Raw genomic sequence first — 12,138 nt, 5'->3', positions numbered from 1 at the left:
CTGGCCCTGCCCGCGCTGCTCGACGCCGCCCGCGCCGCCAGGTGCCGCCCCCGCGGCCGCTGCGCAACGGGACACGCGGGGGCAGAGCCGAGCAGGGAGCGGAAAGCAGAGCAGGACTCGGGGTGGGAGTGGCGCTGGGGAAGAAAGAGGGCTAGTTCGTGGCGCCCCTAGATAGGTTGGCCCCAATGCTCTGGTGCCTCCTGGCAGCCGGGGGCGAGCTGGGAGCAAAACGGGTGCGACCCTCTCGTGTGTTGTTGCTCATTCAAAGGACACGGGGTCTTCTTTACTTCCAGGCCCGGCTTCTGTCTGGTGAAGACCGTTGACATCCTGGAGCAGTTTGTGCGGGAGGGAGGCCTGTCGGCGCTGATGTGGGAGGTCTGCCAACAGCACGCGCAGGCTGCCTCGCCCGAGTTACAAGAGACCCTGCTCAACAAAGTTGTGTGTCTCCCTGATCACTTGAGCAACAAGCTGCGGGGGGAAAACTTGCCAATATTCCTCCCGCAAAACTATTTCCCCTTGCTGGGTACTGAGATCATCCAGGTGCTGCAGAGGATCTCTGACTCACTGAGGGGTGAGTTTGCAGAGCAGTGGGTGCTCTGTGCTCAAAAAGTACCCAAGGAAGTGTCCTGGTTATAGCCTTTATTTGTCTGTCATGCATCTTTTTCCAAATGTGTGCATCTAAACACTGCTCACAGTTTGCACTGTCCCTGTATGTTGCCTCCCACAAATGCTCCTTACAAGGCAAGGAGACAATGTGAGAGTAGTTCAAGAGTTTATGGGGTTTGTTATCTATTGGTACTTAGAGCTGACGTTTCTCAGTGCCTGTAGTTTTGTTTGTAAGTTTGTTTTGCTGAAATGGTACCTGGCGGTCCCTTGCTGCTCAGGGCAGAACTGCTGTGAAAAAAGTAGGGCTGGAAGGGACCTCCAGAGGCTATCTGTCTGCCCCTGCCTATCCCAACCATCCTGTACAAATCCATTTTCTAACCTATCAGCAAAAAAAACAAAGTCGACCCTCATGCATTCCCTAACCTGCCTCACCACGGTGGCCAGTATCCTGTTCTCAAACACCTCCACTGATGGAGAGAGTCGCATCTTCCCTAGGCAGTCTGCTCCACTGTCTCACTGCTCTGACAGTGAACAAGAGTTTCCTAGTATCTAATCTAAATCTTCTTTGCTGCAACTTCAAGTCATTCATCTCCATCTGACTCTGCCATGAGAGAAAAGGTGTTTTCCCTCTTTTTTTATAGCAACCTTTCAGGTATTTTAAGACTGCTATCGTGTCCCCTCTTATGTGACCTTCCCACAAGATGAACATGGCTAGCTCCTTCAGTCTCTCCTTGTATGATTTGTCTTCCAAGCTCTTACCTTTCTATCGTGGAAAGCAGTTGTTGATTTCTAGGTTCCAAAATCGAGACAAATGCGTGCACCTGTGTCTGTGTCTGAAACTGTTCTGGGGAGAAATGAGTGAGTAGCATTTTGTTTCATTAAACTTGGGTTTGTTTTGTTTTGTTTCCTACCCCAGGTGGTTTAGACTGTTCCATCTCCTTTGTGTCTCAGGTGCTGGGGAAGGTATGCGTGCATGGGAGACAAAGTGAGTGCTTTACAATGATTTTGGAGGGATGCTGAAGGATCTGATCTTTATTGAATTGCATCATTAAGGCAGTCTGATTTTTAAATAGGATGGTCAAAGGGAGGGTCAAGAGTTGGAGTAGATCGATTCATGACCTCAGATACTGCCTATATTCAGTTGACACAGTATGCTTTACCATCTGAGGTTGCCTAGCCTCATGTTTGCTACATGTATCTCTTGTCATGACTACTTAGAGTGTGGTTCAGCAAGAATACTAGTCTTGAGGTGCCCTGTTGCAAAATATGAATAATAGCACTTCTCCTGTGCCTTCCAGCCAGGTTCTGAAAGTACAGGGCAAACACCAATAAAGTAAAAATCACGTCCCCTCTAACAAGGTTGATGTGATGAGATTTCTCTCTGGCTTCACTTAGTATTTTGAAGCAAGTGAAGGCTGCTTTCTACGTGCAATAGTATGTAATGGGCTGGAGAAGTTAAGAGAATTTGCTACTATAAAGAAGGGTGTCAGCAAGGAAACCTGGAAACAGGGCCAACTGCCTGTGCAAAGAACTACATGTCATCAATGCTGAATAAGTGGGGGGGCGCCATTTTTTTTCTTGTTTTCTTTCTCGTAGCACTTTTCCTGTGTGAATCACCCTTGTGAACTCTTCTGCCAGGTCTCTCCCACCAGTGAGCTGTCTCTTGTTTTCTCCTGTTACAGAGGAAATTCTGAGCACATTGGTGCCTTGCCTGACTGATCTTACTAAGTCTGACTGCATCTGGCAGAGGATGTGCTGGCGACTGGTTGAGTGTGTTCCTGACCGCTGGATGGAAGCAGTGGTCTGTGGCTTTGTTCAGGCAGTTCCAGGGTAAGAAATCAAGATTTGGGAAGTGGGGGAGAGGCAGGTACTGCTTTGTTTGCACCACTAGATTTTTTTTTCCCTTAAATTCTTGACCTGTGCTCTCCACCTCCTTCCCAGGCTGCCTCATACTGAGAAAGGTTGGGATAAGATTAGCTGGAAGGTCCTCCATAGCCAATGTAGATTTAACTTTGAGCAGCTTTCTACTGTTCATTGCAGCCAATTATTTGCTTCTGTATGTACAGTCAGCACTTCATGAAAGCTGCTCAACAGATCCTTAAATTAGGATTTTGTTGCAAATAATCCTACTGTAATGCACTGACTGAAGTAGGGAAGTGGATTCTGGATACCTTTGTACTGACCTGTTTTGCTAGGGCGGATGTCTTATCTCGCTTGCTGGGGAACCTGGTTGTGAAAAACAAGAAGGCTCAGTTTGTGGTGACGCAGAAGCTGTTGCTCTTGCAGTACAGTTGCCCGGTAAGAGTTCTGTCCTGTCAGTGAAGTGAGGGGGTAAGTTGTTATATTCTTTTTGGAAGGCCAGTGTTTCTCACATGTTTAAATCCACATGAGCTCAGGTCTCTATCTATAAGTAAAAGCTACCTCTTTATTATTAAATTTTGCCCTGGCTTCTCACCTCTCCACAAACATAGGGATCTTAATTGAAGATTACTGTACTTTTCCCTCAGTAAAGGGCAGCAAGAGGTCCCTGTCAAGCACTGGGCTTATATTCTACTTTGTGGGTATGCCTCTGGTGACCAGCAGAGATGTCACCTTTGCTTCTGGGGGCCAAGAGGATATTTGCTTGCGCCTTAAACAGCATGGAGAGCTAGAGGCTGTGGGTCAGTGTAGAATACAGGGCAGTTGTTCTCAACCTTTTTAGACTTAAGGCATCCCTGGGTAGACTTGAGACCCCTCAGAATATGCCAGCTCTTAACTCTTCACTCTTTTTTTTTTTTTGACTACAGAAAGATAATAAAGGAGTCTTTCTGTTGCAAGGAACTTGGTTCACAACTATGGATTTCTGTTTGAAATCTCTGGGTTTGTCTTGTGGATCATGTTTGAAAATGCTGACGCTAATGCTGCTATCATTGTGTGACACCCTGCAGCATCCTTGAAAGGATCTGAAGATGCCCCAGGATGTGGTGGTACCCTGCCTGAGAACCCCATCCCCTAGATTAGTGATTAAGAGCAGCTGTGATCCAGTCCTCATGTGCCCTTGAGATGAGGAGGAGTACCTTGGAGGATGCCTGAGTGTGAATTGGAGTGGCTTCCATCCTTCTTGGAGGATGGAGAAGACTGAGGCAAAATTAAAATAGGGCAGTGTCTGAGTTGTAGAATGCAGACTATAAAGCCCATGTTCTGCCTTACCTTGCAGTTCACTTGAATCACTTAGAATGAGGAGTCAAGTATATTTTATTGTGTCAAAGGCCTTGCTAGGTAATGAAGCTCTGCTCAGTAAAACAATATCTGTGACTTTTGTTGTAGACGGCGATGTTGCAGAATGTCCTTGGATATCTGGCCCTAGACAACAGTCGACGTTTCCTACTGATAAAAGTAAGTTCAGTGGTAAGATTTCCACCACTCCAGCTATTGATCACCTCACTGCTCTGCTATTTAATACTACAGTGCTGTTTGGAGTGATAACTATGGCATTCTGTGTGAATGTGGTAACAGTAGCACCACTCCTATCGGTCCTGGGCAGCTCTGCATGGCCTCATTCAAAGTCTGTCAGAGCAGTCCTTTCACAAGAATTCCTACTCTTCTCTCTCACTTCTCAAAAGGTAAAAAAGGAGAGGATGAAGTGAAGAAAGGGAGGATAGAAAAAGGAGGAAAAATGGCTGGGAGGAGAGGGAGGTGTTGCTATCCCATTTTAGACAGGCCTGTGATTTCCTCAAGACTTCTAATGATACCTTGTGTGTGACATTCTCATTTTGGGGGTCATTAAGCTCAACTCTCCTGCTAATTGCATCAGTCGTATTGATTCCATTTTACAGATGGAGGGAAAATGAAGCAGAGAGGTGATGTACAGTAACTGAATTGGAAAGGAACCCAGGAGTCCTGACACTTGATCTTGATCTCTGCCTCTAAGAATATCCTTACACTTTCAAGGACATAGTAACAGACAGAAGGAAACCACCACCAAATTAAAGGCTAACATTTACTTTAGTATTTGTTCAAGCCCTTATTTCTGTCTCTCTCCCTTCCAATTCATAGTGTGAGTTTCTTTAAAAATGTTCTTCTTTTGATTTTAGAAATCCATTAAAACCAATGGCACTCTTCTTTGCAGAGGATTGCAAAGAAGAGTGAGGAGCACTTCAGAGGGTGAGAAGCTTCTCCCTAGAAGAAGCCTAAGCACACTGGAAATTAGAATTTAACATACCCATCAATAACTTGAGGCTTTTAGCAGTTGACTATATTACTTTCATATTTAACTAAGAATATCTGTTACTAATAGTGAATTTTCAGTCAGTCATACTGGAGTGCTATTGATGCTTAATATTACCACAGAATTGGCTCTAGCTCCCCTTCCAGCATATTTTTAGGCTAGTAAAATCCTTAATACGTCATTGCAATCCTTTTATTGCCCAACTTGGTATCCCAGTAAATCTAATCTGACTGTGAAGCATAAGGGATTGTCTTGGATTCCAATTCTGCTGAATGAAGGGTAGAGTTGTCCTTTGGTGATGTGGCTGAATGAGTATGTGTGCACAAGAGAAAGTGAATGATGTGTGCTGCTGATCTGGGTCATCTAGCTAAAAACGAATTTTTTGGCCTAGGTTCTGCAAGAACTCATGGAGACTTGGGCCAGCAGCAGTGCAGTGAAACACTCACCAGTTGAGCAGCAGTTGTACATTAGCAAGGCCATCCTGATCTGCCTTTCCCACCTGAAGGATGTTGAAATAGACAGCCACAGACAAGGTGAGAGTTATGGAAAGGAGCTATTCTAAGCCTTCATCACTGAAGCATCAGGCCATAAATGTTGTCCTCACAGTCATGGGGCATGATTGCAGAAGCATGTCCTTCTACCCCAGGGGCGGGCAATTATTGTGGGCGGAGGGCCACTTACTGAGTTTTTGACAAGCCATTGATGGCCACATGACAGGCAGCCAGGGGCAGATAAATATGAATTTTCTTAATTTTTCAGGGGCCCCAAGGGCTGGATAGAATGGCCTGATGGGCCGCATCTTGCCCACCCCTGCCTAACCACTTGAGTACCTGGTTGAACTCGCTGGGGTTAGTCACATGAGTCAAGTTACAGTATGCCTCTAGTGCCTTTTTATTGGTAAATTGACATAATATCCATCCACACAAGTGTGAATATCTGTTTTTCCCAGGGACAAGAAGCAGTGGCACACCTTGTGCCTCTGCTACTTGTCCCCAGGAAATGCCTGATTCACACACCCTCTAGTGTGCAGCAGGTTACCCTGGGTGGAATAGGCAAGTCTGGGTCAGCAAGGGGAGCTGCAGCTGCAGTGATCTTGCTGCCTGGTGCCTGGCAGCAGCCGGAGTGTGGCTCTCACCAGCCAAGCTCTGGTTTTGGGCAGCACGTGCTGCCCCCGTGTGCTCCACCCCGCTTTTTTTGCACAGGTTTTCTTCTTGGGCCAGGGTCAAAAAACACCCCCGCTGTGACCTTGCAGTGTGGGGAACACCTGAATGTGCGGTGACGCCAATTGGTTTGTGGCGCCGCATACTACAGAGGTGCACAGGTGCCTTAGGCTGTACCACCCGGCATAACATTTGAAGCCCAATGTCTTCTGCCTCATGGCCATCCTTGTTTCTCTTTCACTTTCATATCTCAGAGATCAGGGCCTTTTTTTACCTTTATTCTTCAAGGGGTTTGTTCCTAATGCTACAAATTTTTGCAATTCGGCTTTATCGGAATACAGGAGAGATGCTAATGTCTGTGAAAGCATCACAAGTGGGCAAGCAAGGCCGTCTGCCGGGATCATCTGATTCATTTGTCTCTCCCTACAGATCAACATGTGACCTCTATGCAGTCACAGTCAAGCTGTTCCACCAAAGCAAAAATTTTTATGTCTCATCTTCCACATACATCTAGTTGGGATGTGACCTAAGCTTTTCTTGTCCCTGTAAATACCAGTTTGGTGAATTGCAGTTTGCCTGATCTTGTTAGGAACAAACGTTCCTCCTATGTGGGAGCTCCTTGTATTGATGTGACACCTACCCACTGAGCTTTACAAATTGGTCCCGCATATCAATGTAGGAGGTTGTTACAACTTCTAGCTTTCATGGGTGTAAATTGCTGCATTCCCTAAAACTATCATTTGCCAGGGGGGATTGGGATACTGCCACTCCGAGTGATTTACCTGACTGGGATTTAGTTCTAAGAGGGAAAATAATGGATTCTATGCTTATATGAAATATCTCATCTACAGGGTGCCTTGTTTTCATATCACAAGCTTTTAAGCCTCTTTAAAAATAAACTGAATGTATACATTTACTTACAAGGTCGTTTTTTTAAAATGAGCCTGTGTGGCTCAACCCAGCATTGTGGAAAATCAAAAGGTGATATCCTAACTCCAGTATCTGAGAACTTGTGATGCAGAATAATTTCAAGATAAAGCTTTGGAGCAGGTGTGGGGAAAATACAGCCTGTGGGCCAGATCCAGCCCATCAAGGGATTTTATCTGGTTTGCAGCAGGTCCCTTGGCCCTGCCTAGCCTGTGTGGGGGACAGTAGAGTCATGGCATGTACCGCCAGTCCCACCCCACTGCCTGGGAACCCCAGTCCATCTTTCCCACACCCATCACCAGGATGCTTGATGTAGCAGGTGAATGAGGTTTCCATGGAGACTGGTTCAGGTTCCCTGTAGGCAGGGCACATTCAGCTGGGTGGATGGGATGGGGCCGTGGGTGGATGAGCAGTGTCTAGATGCAGGATGGGTAGGTGGGTCAGGGGCCAGGGCTGGGATCATAGGGCAGTGACATTGTGGGGCCAGGGCCCAGGACAAAGCCACAGTTTGCTCCTTGCATGTCCCTGTAGTAGGTACCAGTTCCTGTTCTCAAGGACACCAGAGACAGGTCTCAAGTGCAGCCACAGAGGGCTATTCTTGCATCCCCCCACTTTTGTATGTATCTATGTGTTGTCTCTTGTCTTACCCTAAGATTGTGAGCTGTTGTTCTGGGCTTGTGCAGTGTCTGCCAGAGTGGGATCCTGACCCATGTTTGGGGCTCATGGGTGCAACGACAGTAAAAAGTATCTATGCACTTTCAGGGAGTTTTAATGAGAGTTAGTTGGTTTTAAGCACTGCCAAAAATAGGGTAGTATACAAGTGATAAAGCCAAGGAATTACATTTGCCAGTAATTAATTTGCCCTGTGTTCTTCATTATATCTTGGTAAATTGTTTACTACAGAAAAATATGTTCCAAGTCCTGGAATGGATCTGTATTATTCATGGGCTTCACTGCTTAACTCTGCATGGTCTTTTCCTGTATGAGGGTTGGGGTAGGAGGGAAAGTAACTTTTCCATGAAGAGAGGGTACGCTGCTATAGTAAGCCCTTGCTGTCTGCTTGCATCCTTTGCCCTTGTCTGCCTGCTGTTTAGGTGATGCTAAAGATGTGCCTGCTCATTAGGAGCTGGCATGCAAGGATGCTTTGTCCATAGTGTTATGCTTTGTCCTTCTAGAGCTGTTCACATGCGTGATGGAAGGGATGAAATGCCACCTGGATAGCAATTTGCCACGCATTCGGTGTCTGGGAATGATTGTGGCAGAGAGCATCAGTTCCAGGATAAATACTGATGGGCCCATCTTGAAATTCCAGGTGAGATTAAAACAAAATCTGTCCCTGCTGCCCAGGAGATGCACAATCAAGGTGTTTGCTGTGGGTGCTGTCCTCTGCTTTCTAGCCTGGGGGAGGTACATCAGCATCTTGTCCAAAAAGAGAGGATATCAGTTAACAAAATGGTGGGGGGTATATGGGCAGAATCCAGAACTCTGTGGTCTGACAACAGGGGTCAGGGTAGCCAGTGTGTAAAATAAAACTGCTCCTGGATTACCACCTTGCAGAGACATGTGGCACCCAATTGAGCTTCCACTGAAGTCAAGGAGAAACTTTCCCATTTAGTTCAGTGGGAGTTGATTAGAGTCATAAACCAGGTGAGCATGCAATAAGGGGGTAAGTATGTGTGTGCCTAGTTGCAAATTGATGTTTTGATGGCTGACTTGAGGATTTAACTCCAGTCCCCATTGATTTTAGTGCCAGCTGTGTAGATAAATATTTTACTTTCTCTGGAAAATCTCAGCTGCAGTGTTGCATTATTACTCACTTGTATTGAAAGACTTGAAGATCGTGTATCACACAGACAAAGTCCAATGAGGCAGTACTATTAACAGTTGAATCCACTAGATTGCCTATAGCTTAAATTGTAAATCTGCACAGGCATTTATTGTTTGATCCTTCTGCTATGTAAAAGTAGCAGCCTATTTCTGGGAGGTACTGAGCAGCCACAACTCGTATTGTCTTCACCTGATATACTACCAATATATTGTGGCTATTCCATATAATAGCCTCCTCAGTGTGCATCTTATTCTGAACATCTAGTATGAAGAAGATGATGAGACCAGAGAGCTGAAGTCCCTCCTGACACAGATGCCGTCACCACCCTCTGTCATCAGTCCTCCAGATGAAGGGTAAGGTCTTCCTTCGATTCTTGTGTCTCATAACCTTAAACACATGAGTGCAAGGAGCAGGTATTATTATTAAAGGTGATCAAAATGAAGCATAAATCTTACGCATTTTTTTTATCATCTTGATGGATGGTAAACTTCAAGCAGGTGATCCTCACCCTGAAGGCAGGAAGCCCATCTTTGTTGTTAGAAAGGTCTGGGGTGTAATTTGCTTAATATTTTGCAATGCTGTGTGTTGCAGCTGGTTCTCTCTCTGTAGCCATCATATCTCTAGTTTATAGTTCAGTTAGAAAGCATGTACTAGGGCTTCTTACCCTAATTGGGTTCTAATAATTCTGGGTCCCCCTAGTTTAAATCATACAGATCAGTGGTGCTCAACCTCCATCCCACAGATCTGGAAATCTGGCAGAAGGAGCAGTAGCAACATTAATTGTTCCTAGAGCCACAGCAGTTAATGTTGCCACTGCTTCCTTGCCGCCAAATTTCTGAACTCTTGGGGAACTCCGCAGTCTGGATGACATGACTCTGCATGGCAGATCATGCTCGCACGCAGTCAGTCTGGCAGGATCCAGCACTTGGGGTTGTGCTGACATGCTGGATCACATCTTTGGACTGACCCTGTGATTGGGATCCAGCCTGAGGAATGGCACTGCACCAGTCATCTAGCCCATGGGGCTGGAGAGCTTGAGCACCATTCATACAGATCTACTAAGCATATCTGCAGGATCTTTTGTTACCTCCATGTGGCCTGGTAACACTGTTCCCAACCCATCCATTTTCAGTTGAAATCAAGTGTGAATTTCTGCCTAAAAAGTGTAAGTAAAGTACTTTGACCTTCCATGGCATCTGCCTGAAGACATTAGAAAGTGAAGCCTCCAGCACTCTAAGTAAGGAAGTATTATTTTTTTCCATTTTATAGGTAGCAACTGAGGTAAAATTACTGCCCAATATCGCACTGCAAACTGTTGTTGGAGCAAGGCGTATGTATTTCAGAGAGTCAGGGTGCTAGAGGTTCTTTGCATGCCCTGAGATGACCGTGTGTCTGCGTTTTTAAGATGCATTTATTTTAGATTCAGTCTCCTGCTCTAATCTTGAACTTTTTTAGGAACTAAAGACCGTTTAGGTGGGATCTGGTGAAAGTGCATGTATAGCTTTCAGACTGCTCTTCTTCCATGGACCTTTCTTACCAGCATCTTCCTAAGTGAACCGAGGCTGAAATGAGTCTCTTGTCTCTCCTAGGTAGTGGGAGCAGGAGGTGTGTTTGGTGGGGGGGGACTTTACTTTGGAAAATTCAGTGCCCTGTTTTATGGTCAGGGGGTACTGAGACCTTTGTTACTCACCTTGTACCTCTGACCTTTCTCATTGCCCACAGCAGGAAGGACAGTCCATCTGCTGTGACAGAAGCTGAATCGAAACCTGATAGGAAGCCAGTTGCAGCAGCCTATGCAGTGTCAGAGGAGGGGTCAGACTCAGAACTGGACAGGTATGTGCTGGAAGTGAACTGCTGGGGAAAGACTGGGTTCAAAGTAGGGAATAAATGATTGGTCCAGGAGAGGGAGAAGGCTGTTGAAGGCCATCTGTTTTGCAAGAGTCTGTGCCTAGTAACCTGAACAAGGAGCAAGCCCTGTTGTATTCAGCAGAGTAGGACTTTATTTAAAGTATTTTAAGGGTTCATTATCACGTGAGTTTGAGTAATAGTCTTGTTTGGCTTATTGCATTCATTTCATTTGGCTCGTTTAGCGGTCTGTTTCTCTGCACATAGTCATAATTCCATGTCATGCTTCAGGCCTGATGTGCTTGTTGTTTAAGTAGCCTTGCATGATATTGTTGGATGTGCTGTGTTCTTTCAAGTTTGGTGAATACTATACTGGTGCTCTTGGCTAGCTGAGCCTCCTAAATTAGTGCACAATTATGTGGAAGTTAATCTAAGATGGTGCAGTTGCCTGTTCAGGCTAGCTTGGATTCATAGCTAGTTGATTGCTGATCTTGGTACTCGTCTACATCGCAAGGGTACTGTGAGACTAACATATTTCTTTTGTAATGCACATGAGATCTCTCTTTGGAAGATGCTGTCTTGCTGCAGTGTGCATGTTCTCTTTTAGCCAGGTCATTACACAACATAAGTAAGAAAATGAGCAGGTCTAGGACCTGGATAAAATAATTCTGATGTTCCCTTGCGAATTGGAGTGTATATTCTTCCTAATCTAGTTTTGTAGGCTATGTTCAGGTTTTGCCAAAAAGTTGCCTCCGAATTTCCCATTGCTAAGAAAATACGGAAGAAAAAATAGTGGTATATTCCTACTGGTATGGAATCAGTCCCTTTCACAGAGTGAATCATGGGCTCCTTAAGGCGATCGTGTGGCACAGTTTTGTAGTGTTTCATATTCATTAGCTTTACTTGGTAAGCACCAGCTGTCTATGCCACCAGAGAAATTCCAGTTTACAGGTTTCCCTTTCCAACCATGGTTTTGAGTATCCACACTTCAGGCAAGGGGGTGTTACAGTTGGAAAATCCATGCCACAGCCCCTTTTCCTCCAGCCCTGCTGGTTCTGCCAACCATGGGAACTTTCAGGAACCTAATCCCTGTGGTTGGCAAGGGAAACCTGTACTTACAGATTTTGCAGGAGCCTGTTTCAACCAGTTTTGTCAAAGCCTTCTAGGTAAAGGGTGTTTCCAGTGGGGGGTTTTTTCCCTATCAAAAAACAGTATTCTTTTGAACCTGATATGCTGATCTGTCATACACGGCTGCTGGAATGGATATGGATATTAACAAATTAAGTGCATACCTGTGAAGCAGGCAAATATTACCCATCCCCACTTTAGAAGTGGGGCACCCTGAGATGTGGCTTGAGGAAGTAACTTGCTAAATAGTTGGTGATGCAGAATCACCTGACTCCTTCCTGCACTTAACAGCTAAGTACAGACATTAAAAAAGCCTGATCCTGAATGGATTCATAGTTGGTTGGGTCAGAAGGGACCTGAGCAGATCATCAAGTCCGACCCCCCTGCCATGGCAGGAAAGAGTACTGGGGTCAAACGACCGCAGCAAGGTGTTCATC

The 12,138-nt window shown here is 45.5% G+C and overlaps 1 protein-coding gene across 2 annotated transcripts in view; it reads left to right on the top strand.

Moving 5' to 3' along the window:
- Positions 1-6: 6 nt before the first annotated feature.
- TELO2 (telomere maintenance 2) overlaps positions 7-12,138 on the top strand; it is a 31,776-nt gene continuing 19,644 nt past the window's right edge. The window contains exons 1-10 of one of the 2 annotated variants that reach the window (XM_019539925.1): positions 7-41; positions 294-571; positions 1,523-1,591; positions 2,289-2,436; positions 2,802-2,904; positions 3,913-3,981; positions 5,205-5,346; positions 8,076-8,212; positions 8,993-9,081; positions 10,451-10,561. In XM_019539925.1, the coding sequence (XP_019395470.1) occupies positions 367-571; positions 1,523-1,591; positions 2,289-2,436; positions 2,802-2,904; positions 3,913-3,981; positions 5,205-5,346; positions 8,076-8,212; positions 8,993-9,081; positions 10,451-10,561 (1,073 nt within the window). In that variant the 5' untranslated portion in view covers positions 7-41; positions 294-366. Of the gene's footprint in view, positions 42-293; positions 572-1,287; positions 1,465-1,522; positions 1,592-2,288; positions 2,437-2,801; positions 2,905-3,912; positions 3,982-5,204; positions 5,347-8,075; positions 8,213-8,992; positions 9,082-10,450; positions 10,562-12,138 lie in introns of those variants that run through there. The other variant, XM_019539926.1, reaches the window with a different exon arrangement.

Source organism: Crocodylus porosus, unplaced genomic scaffold (assembly GCF_001723895.1).
Source record: "Crocodylus porosus isolate Cpor-Errol unplaced genomic scaffold, CroPor_comp1, whole genome shotgun sequence".
In the NCBI taxonomy this organism is placed as follows: Eukaryota; Metazoa; Chordata; order Crocodylia; family Crocodylidae; genus Crocodylus; species Crocodylus porosus.
This window is presented reverse-complemented; position numbering and strand designations above follow the sequence as displayed.